Source organism: Sinocyclocheilus grahami, unplaced genomic scaffold (assembly GCF_001515645.1).
Source record: "Sinocyclocheilus grahami isolate Dianchi unplaced genomic scaffold, SAMN03320097.WGS_v1.1 scaffold487.1, whole genome shotgun sequence".
Taxonomy (NCBI): domain Eukaryota; kingdom Metazoa; phylum Chordata; class Actinopteri; order Cypriniformes; family Cyprinidae; genus Sinocyclocheilus; species Sinocyclocheilus grahami.
The window spans coordinates 377,995-400,583 of NW_015505666.1; the positions used below are offsets into that span (position 1 = coordinate 377,995).

The following is a 22,589-nucleotide window of genomic DNA, read 5'->3' on the forward strand; positions in this document are numbered from 1 at the left end:
AAGCAATAGTACATACTTGCTGCTTATCTTGCAATGCATTCTGGGCAGTCTCTAGGTGGTTCTCCAAGTCTGCTCTCTGGGCATTTTTTGCTGCTTCAGCAGACAACAGCATTTCAGTCTTGGCTTTTAGCTAAAAGACAAAAAAGTCATATATAAACTTTACTAGTATTTTTTTTAAATACTTAATTTGGTATTATTAATATTTTAACACATCTATAAACCATTAGGCTGGAATAAATACAATTTAAAAGCACTATAATGTCACTTTGTATTAAAGGAATGGTTCACAGAAAACGTTAGGTTACTTGTGTAACCCCGGTTCTCTGAGAACAGAGCAAGGTATCTCACTATGGGAACGCCCCCAGGCATGATAGCCTATGGAAGCACCAATTACACCACGTCTGTCCAAAGGACAGACCAATCACAGCTCATGAAAAGGAGCCCACCCCCTCCCTATATATACAGCTGTGATCCCCGAAACGGCATTCTAAGCTCGCTCTTCCCCCGTGTTATGCGAGTAGGGAAGCTTGGTGAGATACCTCGCTCTGTTCTCAGAGAACCGGGGTTACGCAAGTAACCTAACGTTCTCTTTCAAACAATCACTTGGTATCTCACTATAGGAATGATATAGCCAACTCCCGTAACCCATGCTTTCCGAAGCCGCCGAACAGACTCAAAAAGGAAGAAAGACAACCTTTCAATTCTCCAAAGAGCCAACTTTAAGAACAGTATGAGCCAATGAAGGCGCAGTGACATCAAGACGGTAAAATCTGATAAATATATGCGGGGAAGTCCAACTTGCCACCACACAAATATCTCCCACCGAAATCTTCTTGAACAACGCCCATGAGGTAGCAATACCTCGTGTAGAATGGGCCCTAAGGCCTTCTGGGGAATGAAGACCCATAGATGTATAGGCTATTTCAATAGCCTCCACCATCCAGTGGGAGAGGTGCTGTGAGGAGATCGGCTTACCCCTTACAATGAATGGCCCATGAAACGAATAACTGATTATCTTTTCTGAAGGATCGTGTCTCGTTTACATAATAGCGTAACACTAGTACAGGACACAAAGTGAGCAATTTCCTCTCCTCTGAAGAAGAAAATGGAGGGTAAAAAGCACGCAACTCCAAAGCTGAGCAGTTATTAGCTGAATCACTGACTTCTGAAATGCACGGTGCTCCAGACAGTCAGCATGCGCGCTAGATTGTGCAGTTGCAACGAACGCGTTCCCCCTTGTCGATTGATATATGCCACCACCGTTGTGTTGTCTGTCCTGACTAGAACATGAAAACCTTCCAAGAATGGGCGAAAATGCTTCAGGGCTAGAAAGACTGCCATTAACTCCAGCATGTTTATGTGAAGTCTGCAAAGCTGAGGCGTCCAACAACCGTTTACCGAGCTGCCCTGAAAGACAGCTCCCCATCCCATCAGGGATGCGTCCGTTGTCACTACTTTTCTCAGAGACACGCCCCCCAGCAGAACCCCCTGTCCGGAATACACAGGGGTTTTTCCACTGATGAAGAGCCATCACGCACTCCGTGGTAATTCTCACTCTGCGTGAGAGGTGCCGACGAGGACAAAGATGCCGTGCCGCTACCCAACGCTGTAAGTCCCTCATTTTTAGCAAGCCCAGTGGGACCACGGACAGTGCCGAAGCCATCATGCCCATAAGGCGGAGACAGTTCCTGAACGAGACCAGGTTATCCACACGAAACTGGGCTAGGCACTGATAAAACGCCGTTACCCAAGAGCATAGCGCGGTATGCCACCGAGTCTATTTGCAAGCCTAAATACTCTATCTCCTGGGACGGAATCAGCTGGCTTTTGGCATAATTGATCCTGAACCCCAGATTCGTGAGATGAGACGTGAGCATCTCTGTGTCCCGCTCCCCGCGCTCCCGCGAATGAGCACATATCAGACAGTCGTCCAAATAAGCCGATATTCTGAGACCCTTGTGTCTCAGCGGAGATAATGCTGCCTCTATGCACCGGCTGAACACGCACGGAGCTAGGCTGAGCCCGAACGGGAGAGTAACAAATTTGTACACTTCGTTCTGAAAGGAAAACCCAAAGGATTAAAAAAAAATCTAAAATATTTCCTGTGCGCAGGTTAGATGCTTATATGAAAGTAAGCATCCTTGAGATCGACCGCAGCAAATCAATCACCCCGGCGGATTGAACAAGTGAGAGCCCAGACTGTGAGCATCCTGAATTTGTACTTCCTTAAGTGCTTGTTTAAAGCATGCAGGTCCAGTATAGGCCGCAAACCCCCATCTTTCTTTGGAATTAGAAAATAAGGGGAGTAATAGCCCCTCTGAGTTTCCCCCACTGGAACTTGTCTTATAGCTCTTTTCTTCAAGAGGGAGGGTATTTCTGCTTCCATAACCCGAGCTGATTCCCCATTTGCTACAGAAGCTATAACCCCGTTGAAAGGAGGTGGTTTTATAGCGAACTGATGCCTAAAACCCTTGGTTACAGACGCGAGGACCCACGGATGCGCAGAACACTCTCTCCACTTCTCCTGATGAAGAGCCAGACGGTTCTGTTGAACCGATTCCAGATGGGAGTGATGGCGCCATCTAGTGGACAGAGAAAAACGGTCAGGATCTGTGTGGCTCAGAGACAGAATCTCTCGGTTCTTTGATATTATTATGTTTTTGTCTCCCTGCGCCCTCGGCACTGATCCTGGATGCAACAGAGGATTTTTTATTTGCTTTGAACCCAGGGCTTGAAGTGCTTTGTAACAATACACTTGAGAACTTGTGCTTGAACTCAGCATACCTCTTTTGCTGGCTGCGTTCTCCGCACTCGAACTTGTGGAATTGCTGTCAACAATCCACGGAACATTGTGTGTTGAGGGGAAGCTGAACTGGCCTGAACACAATTTTGAACCATTTCTCCGCCCAAACTCCACATCCTTCGCTTCTTTGCGGGTGGGGGAACAAACTTGGTGGACTCGGGAGAGGACATCACAGAAAACCATAGGTGCTGCCCGTCCCTCCCATGCGGAGATTGTGTCCAAGGAATCCCTCTTCTTTTTGTTGGAAGGGTTAGCGGACCTGGACTTTGCAGCCACTGCCGCGAATGACTGCTTTCCCCATGGCTTAGTGTTCGGAGCAGCAGGGGGGCAGGTCGCCTGCTCTGCACTCTGGGGTTTTGCAGTTCTGGACGCATTCAAAAATCTCCTGTTCTGCGTTGGAGGAACAGGCCGAGGGGGAACAGGAAGACGGGATGCTCTTTTACGTGGGAGACAGATGTCAAACGCCTCTCTCATTTATTTTTTAATCAATTTTCAAAAAAATTATATAAAATTTCTTAAATATTAATTAAAATAAATTTAATTATATCAGCTTTATATCAGCTTTCCAAGATATTGACATCGGCTCTCAAAAAAAAAATAATATCGGTCGACCACTAGTGCTGACGACTTATACATTTTCTGGTACACGGAAGCGGTGAAGCGTTACATTTTCCCAGGGAGGGAGGGGCTGGTTGATGAGAGAGTGCTCCGCCTGTTCGGAAGCAGGTGGCGAGCCACTGACTGCTTGACCGTGGGAGGGTTAGAGAGCCCAAGCCCCTCCATCTCACTCACATCAAGACACGAGTAACCCTTGACGGGCACACGATAAGAAAAGGGTTTATCCAATGAACGCTTCATCTCTGCTATACACACCGGCACAGCAGGAAACAGTTGTTTCGCCGGGGGAAGGCGGGAAGGGAGCCTTTTCCCGTCATAAATATCCCGTTTAACTCCCGGATCCCCGGGAGCTGCAGCACGTTTACAGACCTCGACTAGGTCGCAATCCAGCACCTTCGACGCCACATCGCCACTCTGCGTGCTCACGGGCCTGGACACTTGGGCTGCAGACAGGATAGCATCATCCGGCTCCTTTCGGAGGAGGTGAGCTAGCATCTTTTCATCTTTCTCCTCATCTCCCTTGACCTCATCGCCATCTGCAAGCAATCTGGTCGAAAAGCAGTGCAAACTCAGGGGACTCCAAATCCATAATATCCCCCCACGAAGAAAGATCATGTGGGGGAGAGGGTTGGACCCCCTTTGCCAAAGGAGGGACCGCGGAGAGAACCGAATCGTCTTTGGAAGTTGCCGCCACTCGAAGCCTTCTCTCTAGAATCCTGGCCGGCATTACACGACAGTGGGAGCAACTTTCCGCATCCGCCAGCGCAGCATGGACATGCTTGACACCCATGCATGCGATACACATTGGATGCAAATCCCTGCCCGAGATCATAAATCCACATGCTGCCGGACATGAGCGTGAAGGGGCATCCTTCCCTTTCTCCGCCGCGACCTTGGACATGACATGGTGAGTCAAATATCCCCTAAACATGTTAGCTAGGATAGGAAACACCGCTAATAACAGAGGAGCAAATAAGCTCAGTAAAGAGCAGAAAATCCGCAACAGATTTTCTCTTTTTTGTTTTACTCTGACTACACTGCATTCGGCAACGTCAACCTTGACGGTACATCTACGAACTGAAAGCAGCGCAGCCTAGGTGCTGAAGGGAAGTCTTCACGGGGAAGAGAACAAGAATGCCGTTTCGGGAATCACATCTGCATATATAGGGAGGGGGTGGGCTCCTTGTCATGAGCTGTGATTGGTCCGTCCTTCGGACAGACGTGGTGTAGCTGGTGCTTCCATAGTCTATCACGCCTGGGGGCTTTCCCATAGTGAGATACCGAGCGATTGTTTGAAAGAGAACTGGTTTAGAATGAGATGGGGGTGAATAAATTGATTAATTGTTTTACTATTGTTTTTATTGTTATGTCAAAGCATATATATATATATATATATATATATATATATATGTTTACATAATATATGTGTGTGTGTACAATATATATTTATAAATACACACACATAGATGTAAATATATTATTTTTTTCTATTTTTTTTTTTTTTTTATCACAAAATATATATATATATATATATATATATATATATATGTTTACATAATATATGTGTGTGTGTACAATATATATTTATAAATACACACACATAGATGTAAATATGTAAGAAATATATGTTATATATTTTAGGGCTGTGCAATTAATCGAAATGCAGTTTCGATTTCGATTTTGGCCTCCAATGATTATGAAAATACAATAATCGAGATAAAACGATTATTACGCCCCATTCCGACCCCCTTTCCAGTGGTGGGCTTTCGCTCCTTTTAAAAGCCCAATTTCTCATGCAAATCAGTAAAATCATGTTATGTGACTTTTGCCAAATGGGACATGCTTGATTTATTTAAGTTGATTCAATTTATTCATGTTTTTAAAAGCGTGAAACAGAACTTTTTGTGCTATTCCTGCATGCACTCAGAGACGGAACAGAACACGGACATGTAAAGTCATCTTTTAGCTCAAGGTGCGCGACTTAACGGTCAAATACACGCAAAAATGTGTCAAAATGCGGCACTTAGTGATTATTCACGTAAACCCCAGTCGGTTATGTAATAAATGAACTTAAAGAGATGAGAATGAAAATACATGTGTAACAGTAAATTGGATCTGTGCGGCTCTTAAAGAGACAGCAAGCTATATTCCTGCTGCCGACAGTGTGATTAATATTAAATTAAACAACAAAAGACAAAGATAAAATCACTCACTGCTCTTGACTGAAGGATTTTTGTAGCTTTAATAACACATTAAGTTTCATTTTTACAGTGAAGACTATGCTGTTTTATTTTACATTTGTGACCCTGGACCACAAAACCAGTCATAAGGGTACATTTTTGGAAACTGAGATTTATACACCATCTCAAAGCGGAATAAATAAGCTTTCCATTGATGTGTGGTTTGTTAGGATAGGACAATATTTGGCCGAGATACAACTATTTGAAAATCTGGAATCTGAGGGTGCAAAAAAAATCTAAATATTGAGAAAATCGCCTTTAAAGTTGTCCAAATGAAGTTCTTAGCAATGCATATTACTAATCAAAAATTTAGTTTTTATATATTTACAGTAAGAAATTTACTAAATATCTTTATTGATCATGATCTTTACTTAATGTCCTAATGATTTTTGGCATAAAAGAAAAATCAATAATTTGGACCCATACCAATATTTTTGGCTATTGCTACAAATATACCCCAGCGACTAAAGACTGGTTTTGTGTTCATTTCTGTAGTAGGCTGTTAACTGAATACTTAAAGCACAGTTTGTTTCATTTGTATTTTTGTATAATTTTTTTTTATTCTAATGTATTTGTCCTTTTTTATTACTGACAGTTTTATTATATTCAATAATTTTGAGAATTTCTTTTTTTTACTAATATTAGTTACTAGTATTCTGCTGTGGTATTGAGAATTGTGACATTTCGCAGGTCTCTAAAATGTAGATGTCATAGCATCCTTATTTACAGAAAATATATATTTGATATATATCGATACCTTTAAATAAATCATTCATATAAAGTTTTGGTCATATGGCCCACTCATAATCGTGTTAAATAAGCGTGATTACAATATTGACCAAAATAATTGTGATTATGATTTTTATCATAATCGAGCAGCCCTAATATATATATATATATATATATATACTGTATACATATATATATATACACACATGTATATAATTAAACAACAAAAGACAAAGATAAAATCACTCACTGCTCTTGACTGAAGGATTTTTGTAGCTTTAATAACACATTAAGTTTCATTTTTACAGTGAAGACTATGCTGTTTTATTTTACATTTGTGACCCTGGACCACAAAACCAGTCATAAGGGTACATTTTTGGAAACTGAGATTTATACACCATCTCAAAGCGGAATAAATAAGCTTTCCATTGATGTGTGGTTTGTTAGGATAGGACAATATTTGGCCGAGATACAACTATTTGAAAATCTGGAATCTGAGGGTGCAAAAAAAATCTAAATATTGAGAAAATCGCCTTTAAAGTTGTCCAAATGAAGTTCTTAGCAATGCATATTACTAATCAAAAATTTAGTTTTTATATATTTACAGTAAGAAATTTACTAAATATCTTTATTGATCATGATCTTTACTTAATGTCCTAATGATTTTTGGCATAAAAGAAAAATCAATAATTTGGACCCATACCAATATTTTTGGCTATTGCTACAAATATACCCCAGCGACTAAAGACTGGTTTTGTGTTCATTTCTGTAGTAGGCTGTTAACTGAATACTTAAAGCACAGTTTGTTTCATTTGTATTTAGAATGAGATGGGGGTGAATAAATTGATTAATTGTTTTACTATTGTTTTTATTGTTATGTCAAAGCATATATATATATATATATATATATATATATATATATATATGTTTACATAATATATATGTGTGTGTACAATATATATTTATAAATACACACACATAGATGTAAATATGTAAGAAATATATGTTATATATTTTAGGGCTGTGCAATTAATCGAAATGCAGTTTCGATTTCGATTTTGGCCTCCAATGATTATGAAAATACAATAATCGAGATAAAACGATTATTACGCCCCATTCCGACCCCCTTTCCAGTGGTGGGCTTTCGCTCCTTTTAAAAGCCCAATTTCTCATGCAAATCAGTAAAATCATGTTATGTGACTTTTGCCAAATGGGACATGCTTGATTTATTTAAGTTGATTCAATTTATTCATGTTTTTAAAAGCGTGAAACAGAACTTTTTGTGCTATTCCTGCATGCACTCAGAGACGGAACAGAACACGGACATGTAAAGTCATCTTTTAGCTCAAGGTGCGCGACTTAACGGTCAAATACACGCAAAAATGTGTCAAAATGCGGCACTTAGTGATTATTCACGTAAACCCCAGTCGGTTATGTAATAAATGAACTTAAAGAGATGAGAATGAAAATACATGTGTAACAGTAAATTGGATCTGTGCGGCTCTTAAAGAGACAGCAAGCTATATTCCTGCTGCCGACAGTGTGATTAATATTAAATTAAACAACAAAAGACAAAGATAAAATCACTCACTGCTCTTGACTGAAGGATTTTTGTAGCTTTAATAACACATTAAGTTTCATTTTTACAGTGAAGACTATGCTGTTTTATTTTACATTTGTGACCCTGGACCACAAAACCAGTCATAAGGGTACATTTTTGGAAACTGAGATTTATACACCATCTCAAAGCGGAATAAATAAGCTTTCCATTGATGTGTGGTTTGTTAGGATAGGACAATATTTGGCCGAGATACAACTATTTGAAAATCTGGAATCTGAGGGTGCAAAAAAAATCTAAATATTGAGAAAATCGCCTTTAAAGTTGTCCAAATGAAGTTCTTAGCAATGCATATTACTAATCAAAAATTTAGTTTTTATATATTTACAGTAAGAAATTTACTAAATATCTTTATTGATCATGATCTTTACTTAATGTCCTAATGATTTTTGGCATAAAAGAAAAATCAATAATTTGGACCCATACCAATATTTTTGGCTATTGCTACAAATATACCCCAGCGACTAAAGACTGGTTTTGTGTTCATTTCTGTAGTAGGCTGTTAACTGAATACTTAAAGCACAGTTTGTTTCATTTGTATTTTTGTATAATTTTTTTTTATTCTAATGTATTTGTCCTTTTTTATTACTGACAGTTTTATTATATTCAATAATTTTGAGAATTTCTTTTTTTTACTAATATTAGTTACTAGTATTCTGCTGTGGTATTGAGAATTGTGACATTTCGCAGGTCTCTAAAATGTAGATGTCATAGCATCCTTATTTACAGAAAATATATATTTGATATATATCGATACCTTTAAATAAATCATTCATATAAAGTTTTGGTCATATGGCCCACTCATAATCGTGTTAAATAAGCGTGATTACAATATTGACCAAAATAATTGTGATTATGATTTTTATCATAATCGAGCAGCCCTAATATATATATATATATATATATATACTGTATACATATATATATATACACACATGTAAATATTAAATATATACATGTGTTTATTTATTTATATATATATATATATATATATATAAATATAAACAGTACACACACACATATTATGTAAACAAACTTATTTTGGATGTGATTATTTGTGATTAATCGATTTGACACCACTAATATACTATATTATTTATTAATATATTTGAATTGTCTTTTAATTCTATATTTTCCATTTCCATTCTATTTTTGTTAAAGTTTTTGTCATTTTGCTTTGTGATTTTGTCATTGTTATTAGTTATATTAGTTTGTATATATATAATATTTATTTATTATTATTTTTTATGTGTTTCATCTGTTATTAAGAAACTATTCTTAAAGGTGCAGTAGAAGATCTTGGAAAATGCTAACTTTAGCCTGATAGCACTGAAAGCGAATGTCCCACCCTCACTGCAAATCGCCGTCCAAAGCCACGCCCCCTGAACGCATACAGATCAGACGATCAGAGACAACATTACTACAATACATCATGTGTTATTCACCAGTGAGAAAACTTTATAGTACAGTTAGTAAAAGCACTACAATACCAGGAAGGAAGATCAGGTTGTTGATGTTTGCCTGCCATTCTCGCTCTGTCTGCACAGCGTATGTGAACGCGCTGATGACGTATCCTGTCTACGCGAACAGGGTGCGCAGAGGTATGCAAATAAATATGTTGACAGGCAGGTAGGAAAGTCAATCAAAACGCTCGGAACGAGCATTTTGATTGGACCAACATTTCTTGGTCCTACGCCTTCCACAGAATATATAAATACAGATAAATACGTTTAGACCACTTAACATAATGATTGCTATCGGGATGTGAAGAGACTTTCAACCAGCATAACAAAAAATGTTTCTGAAGACAATCACCTATTGCACCTTTAATTGTTTTTAAGTAAACAATAACAACTGGACCGAAATAGACATAATTTTCACGATTGCATTAATTATTATTTGAAATAATTATGAGCAATCACAGCACAACTACCTGTGTGTCTAGCTGGGCAATCTTCTCTTTGCTCTCTGTGAACTGTGTGGTAAGCTCAGAGATGGTGGTCTCTAGGCTCTGGCAGCGGTCTTGCGCTGAACGCAGGTGGGTCTTCTGCTCCTGCACCTGCTCGTGAAGGTTGTCCTGAGCCTGTTTGTGGCTTTCAGACTGGTTCTTGAGCTTGTCGGTAAACTGCGTAATCTGAATTAACACATGGGTGGAAAACTAGAATGAGCATCTGCCCTGTTCAAAGAGTAGGATTGTGCAGTCACACTAGTGCAGTGTCCAATACCTGTTCCTGTAATGAGTGATTTTTCTCTTTCAGTTGGTTCAGCACAGCTGCCTCTCCTTCACCGGCCTGGATCTTAGCACACAGATCTTCTCTCTCTGCCTCCAGCTGGCTCACGCTGTCCTTGCTCTTCTGCAGCAGAGCTTCAAGATTCTGGATCTTCTGGTCCTTGTCCCCAATCTGACGCAACACCTGTTCCAGGTCATTCTGCATAGGTCAAGGGAACATGTATGATAAACAATTCTTGAAAACCAAATCAGCATATTAGAATGATTTCTGAAGGATCATGTGACACTGAAGACTGGAATAAAGGCTGCTAAAAATACAGCTTTGCCATCACAGAAATAAATTACATTTAAACTATATTAAAATAGAAAACAGTTACTTTAAATTGTAATCATAATTTACAATATTCTTGTTTTTACTATATTTATTTTCCTGCATGGTAAAGCAAATATTGCTTTTTATAGAAACATCCACTGATGGAACTCTTAATGAGATGTAACAGTTATATTTACCTGTGCTTCTCTAAGTTTGCCATTAGTGCTCTGTTGAAGTGTTTGTAGTTCTTGGTACTGCTGTTTGGATTTGTCCAGCTGATGCTGCAAGTCAGTAGACTTGGTAGAGCTCTCCTTTAACTACACACACATAATCACAGATATGCAGTCACAGAGAGAAAGAGAGACAAGTGCAGTGGTTGAAAGTGAAAACAAGACACTCAAGCCCATCATTGTAATAATTATTTGGTCTGGGTTTTGCATGTAAACAACACACATTATCAATTAACACGCTGACTACTGCAGTAATTATTCTTAGTGCGCTTTACTGCATTCACGTGATCCAAGTCTTCCAGCTTGTATGTGCAGTGCTCTGAAATTTGTACTAATCAGCTGTTTTTTGTCTTTACCTGTTCCTCCAAGCGGGAGAGTTTAAGCTGCAGGTCTGCCACCTGCTGCTCCCGATCTTTGAGTTTGTCTCCTGACAGCTGTCTCTGCTCTTTCAGCCGGCCCTGCAGCTCCCCCAACTGACGCTCGGTTTCCAGCAGCTTCGTGTGCAGCTAGAGAGGATGGAAGTATGAGAGCATGATTATAATACAAGTTCAAATGTGTAATGGATCAGTGGATTTGACTCAGAAAATATTTTTATCAGATTTTGATTCTGATTCTAACCTGATGAATTTGATTCTGAACTAAAGGGTGGATGAATAAAAATAGAAAATATTTTTATCAGATTTTGATTCTGATTCTAACCTGATGAATTTGATTCTGAACTAAAGGATGGCCAGATTTGATTCTGATTCTAACTTGATGAAACTGATTCTGAAGTAAAGGATGGTCAGATTTGATTCTTGTTCTAACCTGATGAATTTGATTCTGAACTAAAGGGTGGATGAATAAAAATAGAAAATATTTTTATCAGATTTTGATTCTGATTCTAACCTGATGAATTTGATTCTAAAGTAAAGGATGGCCAGATTTGATTCGGATTCTAACTTGATGAAACTGATTCTGAAGTAAAGGATGGTCAGATTTGATTCGGATTCTAACTTGATGAAACTGATTCTAAAGTAAAGGATGGCCAGATTTGATTCGGATTCTAACTTGATGAAACTGATTCTGAAGTAAAGGATGGTCAGATTTGATTCTTATTCTAACCTGATGAATTTGATTCTGAACTAAAGGGTGGATGAATTTGACTCTGAACTAAAAGATGGATGGGATTGATTCTGATTCTAACTGGATGGACTGTTGTTATAATATTGTGCATTTTTTACTGACCTGGCTGATCTCACTTTGCTGCTGCAGGCCCTGGTTTTCTTTATCTTCTCTCTGCTGTTGAAGTTGCTTCCTCTCTGCCTTCAACTCCTGGTGGTTCTTCTCCAGCTCACTGAGTTCCCGTCTTAGTCGTGCAGCCTCCTCCCCACGTTCGGTCAATTCAGCCTGGACCCGACTCAGAGCTGTCTCTCCCGATGACACCCGGGCTTGGCTCTCCTGGAGCTCCAGGTCTTTCTGGTGCAGACTAGCCTGAATACTCTTCTTAGAGGCCTGCTCCTGACCCAGACGCTCCTCGAGTTCCTGACTCTCCTTCTCCTTACGAGATAACTTCTGTGACAAAAGCTGAGGAGTGGCAGAATAATTAGACCAACTCACTCATACAAAACTTATAACAATTAAATTATAATGCATTCTTCAGACCAGCCTATGCACACTGTACAGAGCACCAATATCCAATAAGATGCCAAATAACAGTGTTGTGGTATGCTGACAAATATCTGGGAATTCTGGGATAGCTTAGGGATCTCTCTTATGAGGGCAGAGTTTAATGAGGGCAGGGCAGGGCAGGGCAATTGTGCTGTGACCTTTGCCTGTGACAGCTATTAAAACGGACAAGGTAGATAAGGTTGCATTTGGTCATGTGTTGCTGTTAATAGTGTCCTCTTGCATTGGACCATTTTCTGTTTGGTCCTTCAAATGTAGGAAAGAGTCTTAAAGGGATAGTTCCCCCAAAACTGAAAATGTCAACATTAACTCAAGCTGATCTAAAGCTGTATGCCTTTTTTTCCTAGTCACCCTGCCTCAAGTATTTTAGAGCAGTGGTTCTCAACCAAAACCTACTTGCGGTAACTTGCAAGGGGACTGCAAAATGTCTTAATTATTTAAAATAAATAATGTTATATAATTTAATGTAATGAACATAATGAATACATAAATAATAAATATAGAAATAAATATGTAAAGCTGCTAAAATGCATAAAAATATATAAATATCATGAACTAATAATGAATAATACTTTTACAATATTTGTGAATCTAGATTAATATTAATATCTACATACACTAATATATTTTTAACATTTTAGTTAACAGAAAATTTGTATTATGAAACAATAGGAGTTAACAATGAAAAATAGCATAAGCTAGTTGAGACAAGATCATCAACAAGTTTTAGTTTGCCCTCTTTCTTATTCCTGTCCTTGCATGCATCTTCCTTTTGAACTTTAAATTATCGTTTATATTTATCCCGCAGGACACTTCACAGGGATGGTTCTATAAACGACCCCTTAATCGCTCCTGTTTCACTTCCCATCAGTACCATGGTCCACGTTTTTCAGAAGCCAGCCCACCTTTGGAGTCTGATCTCCTAATCCCGTCCTGACAACTTGAACAATGGACTAGAGAGTTGTGGGTCATTACCTGTGGCTGTATATCGCTCTGACTGTCACAGGCACGAGACAAATTGCTCCCTGCTGCTTTAATTACACAGCATCTGTGATGTGTCTGTCAACACTTTTTAATGGCCAATCAAAACACACAGTGTGCTGACAGGTCAATGGGGCGACTTTGGACTGGACATACAGGGCCAGCAGCCCGAGAAACTTCCTATGAAATGTGTTGGGCCATTTCCTGAAAGCCAGCTGGTGATGCTTGTAAACGGCGGTACAGTAAACTTATATTTGGAAGTGGGTCTTAACATAGCCGGCACTGGCGTGTGTTCTGTGAAGCTGTAAAGTAGGCCATTAAAATATACAGCTGGATTTGCTGTGAGCATACAACACATGCCTTGTTACTTAGGGTGGTCCAGTAACTCTAGACACAACATATCTCCATCTGTTTGTATATGTGAGTGTTACCTGGGTCTGGTGCTGGTAGTTGTTGAGGCTGCTCTGTAATTGGTGGATTTGTTGGGTGTAGACCGCTGCCTCCTGAGGACCCTTCTCCAGTTCTGCCTTCAACTGAGCAATCGTTGTCTACAAACAAGCAAAAAAGTCTAGTCAAAGTATAGCCCATAATTTTTTTTTTGAAGAAAACAGAAGCTGTGAGGGACAGAGGCACAGTCATGTAGGCCTAGTATTGTTGTTCATTTTACTGTAAAATTTTACTCAAAAATGCTACTGAAATGTTCATATTGTAGAGCCCTGGATGGTCTCTTTCAAATTCTGTGAAAATGTTCTGCTGTTTTGTGGGCACAGAAACTTTGTTGGTCTGGGAATGACCTAGGACTTAAAGTCTATGACTATACTTTCATCCTTCACCGTGTCATTTATGTCCACATTAATTTTAATCTGCCATCTACTCTGCCGTGTGCAAAATTATCATACTTTGACCAAAACAAGAGAGCAAGAAAAGAATAATTTCATTGCATACTACATTTTTCATTGGATGAAAATGAAAAGAACATTACATTATGGTGGTAAAAATTCTAAAGCTGATGACATGAAGATCATAAAACACAGACATTAGGAAAGACTACTTCAATGTTGCACAACATCTAACTTAGTAAATTTCTAAAGAAAAAAAGGGCATTCAGGCAGATTTATGAAAAACAACTGACACTGAGGCATTCAAGAGGAGAAATTGTTAACTCCAGTTTACGAATCTCCAAGAGCAAGCAAAGCAAGTGCAGAGTTATGTGAAGAGTGAACGAGGGAGAAGCACACACAAACAATAAACCAGTGAGGTGAGACAGGACACACAGTACAGAGACAGAGGTGTCAATACTCTGCGTCTACAGGTTATGACAAGTACTTTAGGGCAAAATACTGGCTGTGTTTCAAACCCTGTTGAGCTGCCTACCTAGAAGGCACTTTTAGGCATGCTTCTAATGATAAAAATAGTAAATATACATTGTTAAAAAAATTCAGTTTTAACATCACATGAAAAAATTACAGTATAAAATGTATTAAAAATAATAATTTTTTTTAATTGCAATAATGTTTCACAATATGTTTTACTGTATTTTTGATCAAATGAACAGATCCTTGGTGAGCACAGGAGACTTTTGAAAAGTAGTGTGACTATTTTGTTTAGTGCTAAAAAGTATTGAAAGAAAACGTCTAGTTCAAAATAAAGTAGTTCACACACTTTGTGTGTGATTAATGTGAGGAACAACTCAGTTAGTAGGCTGCATATTATTGCTTAACTAGACAGCTCTCTAGGGCCTGAAACAGACACACTATAATCTAATGGATCTATGGAGGCATGTAAAGAATGATGTCAGCAACCTTAACATTTCCAAATACCGTCACTAGATGGCAGCCTTTGTATTAGGTAAACCAACTAAAGTCAAACCAAAATATCTGAAAAAAATACACTCAAGTGACCTGTTTGTAATGATCTATGAACCAGAACTATTCTGCATTTGTGGGACCTTATATAATAAAAAGCCATTTTTAGGTCAGAAGTGCAGGCGATTACAGGCATGTTTACAGGAAACACTCAGAGGTGGGAGGTCTGCCAGTGAGTTAATGGTTAACCTCAGGAATCTGTTAGAGAGGACAGTCAGTGTGACCCTTAGATGTTTAGCAAACACTTTCGGATACAACATTACGATTGGAACTTACAGTAGTAAATAGCTTGCGAGTTTTAATGGCTTCACAGTTTTTGGGTAAATCACCAAACCAGCCATTTGCAGTCGTTCATAATCTCGGTTTACTGCAATGGGCAAAGTGACGTCACTGTTGCACCCATTCAAAGGTCAGCTGCTTGTCGCTATCTCAAAATGACCTTTCATTATCTCTGCCTTCACGAGCTATTGATTCTGGCATATGAGTCTCCATATTTGTCCACTTCTATCAATACATTTTCCGAATAAACAGCAGAGATCGACTATTTATAAAGCAAAGCATCATGGTAACTCTCCTTATGTTAGTTATACAGTACAGACAAGGTCACAGCAGGTTTGAGCTCACCTCTGAGGTAGTGAAGTTGGCCTGCAGCTGTTCGTATTGGCTCTTGAGGCGCTCTGACTCCTCCTCCCTCTCACGGGTCATGTTGTCCATTAGCGTCTGCACCTGCACCAGCTCTTTCTTCAACACCTCCACGTCTTCCACTCCAGGCCTCTGGAGCTGGAGAAGAGCCAGTGACAGCCAGGATTAAGCCGAGAGAGGTTGATGAGGTATGGGCAGCAGCAGATGAGAGGATGCATGCAAACTCATTGATTATCACGAGACAATAAATGTGACATTACCAGCTCTGCTGCCAGTTTCTCCTTCTCCTGTTTCTCTTTCTGCAGATCTTGGTTTAGATTGGCCAGCCTTTGCTCCAGTGCTTCTCTCATGCTTTTCTCCTCATCATAACGAGATTTGATGTCTGGGATATGAAACACATGCTCATTTAAAGCGACTTTTTTATTTTATTTTCCATTTTTTTTTAGAGAACTGGCCTTAATCAGATCTTTTTTTTTATAATGTTAAGTATAGAAACAAACATTTGAACTCTCTAAAGATCGCATAAATATAAAATGCAAGAACTTTCCTGCAAAACTTACCAACTATCTCAGTTGCAAGCTGAGCAGCTTTCTGTTCAAACAAGTCTTTCATCTGTTTGATGTTGAATTTCTCGGTCTCAGATTCATTAAGCCTCATCTCGAGCTCTGAGAAGAAAAAATACTGACTGCAAAATCACAAAAAGAACGATTATGCTTTAAAACAAAACATTTAAACGCATGTACAAGATTCAATAGAAGATTTTCAGAATTTGCACCGCAAACAATTTTGATATATTCCTTCCATTTTTTTTTAAAGAAATTAAAATGTTGTTACAGTATATATACATTTAAAAACTGCAATATCCTGTGCTAATTTGGTAATCAACGTAATGCCACTGAGCTATTGATTGAGCTTAACTTGTATTGAACCCAGTACATTCCTTTAAAGAATGAAATTAACACTACTTAACTAACCTGATTTTTCACCAGTACCATCACTCTGTGGGCCCTAAAATCAATACACATCCCACAATTCAATTAGAGAACACAGCAAACATTCCTTCAGTAATCAATAGACATCATGAAAAATGTGAACTTTTCTTTATTCATCTTTGATCTCTGTTTGAACAACCAAGCATTTCAAAGGATTTACTTTGTTAGTTGCTAGTTGTCCTTGTACTTTGTCTAATTCTTTTTTCAATTCCTCAGAAAACCAGCGTTCCTCCTGAAAACACACACCAAAATTGCATATCATCAATTTTAAACCCAATACACATATCCACTGGAAATTATATTATTGAGTAATGGTGCTATGAGTAATGCACATTTCATGCATTCTAAGGCTGATAAGATAAAAGAAGGGTGGGAGTCAAAGGCAGAATACCTTCAGTGAAGCTTGTAAATCTTGGACTTCCTGACGAAGAAGGGGTAGATCCTCCCTTAACAAGAAAAACACACGCCTTTATTATACTGTATATATTTCATATTAATGACTAACTATATGAATTTCATTCTTTCTGTATTGCTTAAGTCTTAGTATAGTTCCCTTTAAGATGAAATAGATTGCTAGATTATCTGGCTGAGTGACTGAGTTTCTCTGACAGGAAAGGAAGCAAGAAGGGTTTAATATTACAGAAGCCCACCTGCCAGGGCTGAAGGGGGACGGCTGGCCTCCTGGCTCATGGAACACCTCATAATGTTTGAAGAGCTCCTCAGCAGAGTTATGTGACTTCATACACTGGGGACAAATGAAGCCCTGTTGACAAACAAATTAACACCACAATGAAATCAGGTGAAGTTACGAAACAGCAAAGAACACATAATTTAACATCATCGTACATCAGTTACTAAAAAGAGAGTTAAAGGGAGAGTTCATCCAAAAATGTATATCCTTTGATTATTTATTCACCCTCATTTTATTCCAAACTCATTTCTTCTGATGAACACAAAAGGAGATGTTCATGCTACTCTTTACTATATTAAGGAGACATTCTCAAGAATGCATTTTTGCTTTTTAAAACGGAAGAAACTACTAAAAATACTTTGTGTGTGCCTCATTTTTAGAAAGTTGAATCATGTACAAGACACTGGAAAATATGTTGGCCTAGCATGTTTATATAGTGCTTTCTTTGTGAACAGTCCCAAAGAAAGTAGCTAAATGGTGACCAAAAATGGGGAATAAAATACCAAAAATATCTTAATGGATAGTTCACCAAAAAATGAACACTCTGTCATAATTTCCTAATGTTGTTCCAAATCCATAAAACTTTGCTTAGTCTTTAAAACACAAATTAAGATATCTTTAATGAAACCTAAAAGGTTTCTGTCCATCCATCCATCCAAGTTCAGGTAACCAATGTTTTAAGGATCCAAAAATTAGGCACTGTAAAACAAATCCATATGAATCAAGCAGTTTAGTCCAAGTCTTAAATTTAGACTTTCATTCACATACTGTATAAACACACATACAGCTAATTATATTTGGTAAACACAAAAGCCTGTTCGTTTACCTGGACTTTCATTGGAGGGACAGAAACCGCTCTCATGTTTCATTTAAATTTCTTAATTTGTGTTTCGGAGATTAACCTCTTATGGGTTTGCGACAACATGAGAATGAGTACATGACGACAGAATTTTCATTTTTTTGGGTGAACTATCTTTTTAAATTTGTAGAATTTGAATATGCACATATTCAGATTTGGCATGCTGTGGTTGATTACAAGACACGCGATAACCACTATCATTAAGCATCTGATAAAAACCTTGTATGCAAGTGTTCCTTATGTGAATATATAGACACACATGAATGAGATTTGAGATCTGCAATGGTGACAACAACTTAAATTTCAGTCTGTTCCTCACATAAAGGACTTCAGAAGACTTGACTCATATAGACTAATTTTATGGTGTTTTTTGTCATTTCTAAAGCTTGATGGCAACTGGTCACCATTCACTTTCATTTTATGGAAAAGAGCAGCACGGACATTTTGATAAACTTCTAATTTTAATAGAAAAACTACAGTTTTAGAAAAAAAAAAATATGACAGAACTTTCATTTCTGGGTGAACTATCCCTAAAACAGGCTTGAATACAACACACTGATATCATTTCAAAAAAAGAAAGAGAAAGACTTTAAGGCAATGAGGCATTTAGCCAGTAATATGGTAGGGTTATAAATTGAATTCGGCTTACCTCTGAGGACTCATTATTCATATCAGCAGACGGCTGCTCAGACTCCGAGCTCTGGGAGCCTCCTTTCCCAGGAGTCTATTTCCACAAAGATACAGACAGAGAAAGCAGAGAAAGGAAGAATTTGAGTCAAGATGTCAGCTGTGGTAGAATTCATCTCATTACATCACACTATTCTGGTCTGGCTCAGCTGATCCGGTATCTGGGAAGCCGATCAAGACTGGGTGCTGGTTTGGCCTGCTCACTGCATGTCATTCACAATGTGTAAAAGCAAAGATCACTTTGTTCGCTTCTTGGGATGTGCTCGGCACTGCTGTCATTCATGCGAGGACATGCATCAGGCTGAAACAAAATACTCAGCAAGAGGGGCGTTTAGCATTTCCCTCGGTCTTGGCAACGAGAGCGGTATGATGTTAAACAATACTGCTTTCTAACATTGATATGCCCTTGACATTTCATATGTGTCTACTGTCAGATCACAAGATGTCACAGTGATTGGAAACAGCTCTTTAATCACAGTTAGATCTCACTCTCAGCTTCCCTGTCACTTGTGAAAGAGAATAACTTTGACACCTCACAACATAACATTGGCCTGATTCAAAAAATCATTCTTCTATGATACAAAGTCCAAATATGCAGCCTTCCCTGTGTTTAAGACCTCAAAGACTGACTTGGTATTAAAGACAGGAGTTGGGTGACCGTGAATCTCATGAAAACCTGGCAAAAAATAAAAGCAGTGCAGCAAATATACTAAGATCTTAGTTGTATAAATACTTATATGATAAAATACAGTGTTTAAAATATATATTTTGCAATAAAAATAAAATACACTATATAAGTTTGTTAATACTTTCAGGATTGCAAGGCTGCATTAAATTGATCAAAATTGACAAAGACATTGATACTGTTACAAGAGATTTCTATTTAACTGCATCAAATAATACTAATATATATATATATTGTTTCCAGAAAATATTAAGCAGCACAACTTTTAACAACATTGGTGATAATAATAATTTTTTTTTTTCTTGAGCACCAAAATTCAGCTCTGACATCACAAGAATAAATTACATTTTAAAATGACTGAATAGAAAAGTTATTTAAAATTCTAATAATATTTCTGTATTTTTTTAATCAAATAAATGCAGCATAAGAGACCTTTTTCAAAAACATTAAAACACTGTTGTTTATACACACCACACCACAGCACATGCTTTTATTTTTTATCATTTGTCCAATTAAAAAATAAATAACAGTTACATTACCATGTTGGATTGCACAAAATGTTACGTTGCCTGGTGCTGGACCAAAAAGCTATTGTAAACCTTTTAGCTAATGTTACATGACATAATTGAACACGTTTTTCTTGTTATGGTAGAACCAGAAGATAAACATTCAATGATTCAATGAACTGCTGAATGGACATAACTGCAAATCACCTTCCATGCATGTGTTTCCAGAAAATATTAAGCAGCACAACTTTTAACAACATTGGTGATAATAATAATTTTTTTTTTCTTGAGCACCAAAATTCAGCTCTGACATCACAAGAATAAATTACATTTTAAAAATACTGAATAGAAAAGTTATTTAAAATTCTAATAATATTTCTATATTTTTTTTATCAAATAAATGCAGCATAAGAGACCTTTTTCAAAAACATTAAAACACTGTTGTTTATACACACCACACCACAGCACATGCTTTTATTTTTTATCATTTGTCCAATTAAAAAATAAATAACAGTTACATTACCATGTTGGATTGCACAAAATGTTACGTTGCCTGGTGCTGGACCAAAAAGCTATTGTAAACCTTTTAGCTAATGTTACATGACATAATTGAACACGTTTTTCTTGTTATGGTAGAACCAGAAGATAAACATTCAATGATTCAATGAACTGCTGAATGGACATAACTGCACATCACCTTCCATGCATGACAACTGACAATCATTCAGATCAGAGCTTACAGGAATATTAAGCAGAAATACTAATACTAATGATTCTCATTCTGATTCTGATTCTGATTCTGAAATGATGGCTTCCTGGGCTGTCAGCTGCTGCTAATCACCTTCCATGCATGACAACTGACAATCATTCAGATCAGAGCTTACAGGAATATTAAGCAGAAATACTAATACTAATGATTCTCATTCTGATTCTGATTCTGAAATGATGGCTTCCTGGGCTGTCAGCTGCTGCTTTAAAAAGGGAAGGCTGTATGACTATAGCAAGAGGATCCGACACATCAGACGTTTCAATTAATGGAGACATCATCTAGTGTGAGTCACAGATCACTGCAAAATACATACACACCAGCTATTTCAACAGAACACATCTTCTGGACAAAATGAACAAAGTTGACACCTTGTCGTTGCTTGTTGTTAATCATAAAACGACTTATTAATAAGTAATTGTGCAAAGCTATGTAGCCCGCTAACAAGCTAACAGCTCAGTCTCCATGTCAACATTTACGCAGAATGACATTATCAGGATCTTTACTGTTCCTCAAGAACAAAACAGGTCTTCTTCACTCGCGCTTTGAGACTGTCCTCAAGAAACCACAAGCGAAAAGTCATTTTTAATCAATCTTGCACAAGGCCATCATTCAGTGTCAGGCCCGACGAGCTACAAATCACATGCAACTGAACGAGTGTCTGTGAGGATTTCACTCACCATCTGTAATATTCTTCTTAACATTTTGGTCCTTTCTCTGGCTAGAACTAGGAAAATCTTAAAAGTGTTGTGCTAATGAGGGTGTGTTTTAATATTTTGTTGTTGACACCTGCAGACACACACTGCTGCTGTGCTTCTGTACAAACCCACCCGTTTTCCGATAAGTCCCGCCCTTCACCGAATCATTGTTTGCCATGATTGGACGGCTTGCATGAGGGGCTTCTAAGATGCCCAATCGTAGGCTGTCTGTAAGGAGCGTCCACCAATCATTAGAACGAGAGATTAGGTCAAAGGCGGGACTTGTCGGAATGGAGCCCAACAGTGGCCGCCCACTTTTTCAGTGCCCTTGATTCCGGAAGTATTTTCCCATTCATTTTTTTTCACTCAAGATAAAAAAAAAAATCCACAGTAAAATGTTCAATATCTTAAACAAAGCCATCGAGCTCAGAAATTGTTTAAAACATTACAAATATTATTTTAAAGCAAACATATATTTGAAAACCGGATTACCCGATGTAAGGTATTAGGCCATGAACTATCATCCCATGAAGCATTTCGAATGACTTAAAATAACATTTTTTTAGGTGCAGAAATAGTTAAATAGTTCACCTAATGACCTACCACCTAATAGTTCAACCGGTATACAAGTTGTTTGAGATTATGGGTCGTCTGACTCCATTTTATTTAGATATTTGTATATGTTTGTATACTGATGTATACAAAAAATATGCTGCTCTGTTGATGCATTTTGATAGGGGTTCCCAAACCATTTCAAGCACTTTTACC

General features: G+C 38.0%; 1 protein-coding gene across 1 annotated transcript in view; it reads right to left on the reverse strand.

Moving 5' to 3' along the window:
* The window catches only part of LOC107553935 (early endosome antigen 1-like), a 30,774-nt gene extending 8,833 nt beyond the window's left edge, over positions 1 to 21,941 (reverse strand). Inside the window, exons 1-16 of the mRNA XM_016236281.1 lie at positions 21,804 to 21,941; positions 19,129 to 19,203; positions 17,580 to 17,692; positions 17,321 to 17,375; positions 17,090 to 17,161; positions 16,912 to 16,945; positions 16,498 to 16,602; positions 16,198 to 16,319; positions 15,920 to 16,075; positions 13,862 to 13,978; positions 12,009 to 12,347; positions 11,138 to 11,287; positions 10,749 to 10,868; positions 10,234 to 10,437; positions 9,942 to 10,142; positions 17 to 130 (exon numbers count right to left, since the gene is read on the reverse strand). Coding sequence (XP_016091767.1) covers positions 17 to 130; positions 9,942 to 10,142; positions 10,234 to 10,437; positions 10,749 to 10,868; positions 11,138 to 11,287; positions 12,009 to 12,347; positions 13,862 to 13,978; positions 15,920 to 16,075; positions 16,198 to 16,319; positions 16,498 to 16,602; positions 16,912 to 16,945; positions 17,090 to 17,161; positions 17,321 to 17,375; positions 17,580 to 17,692; positions 19,129 to 19,203; positions 21,804 to 21,827 — 2,001 coding nt within the window. The 5' untranslated portion in view covers positions 21,828 to 21,941. The remainder of the gene's footprint in view (positions 1 to 16; positions 131 to 9,941; positions 10,143 to 10,233; positions 10,438 to 10,748; positions 10,869 to 11,137; positions 11,288 to 12,008; positions 12,348 to 13,861; positions 13,979 to 15,919; positions 16,076 to 16,197; positions 16,320 to 16,497; positions 16,603 to 16,911; positions 16,946 to 17,089; positions 17,162 to 17,320; positions 17,376 to 17,579; positions 17,693 to 19,128; positions 19,204 to 21,803) is intronic.
* Between the last annotated feature and the right edge of the window lie 648 nt (positions 21,942 to 22,589).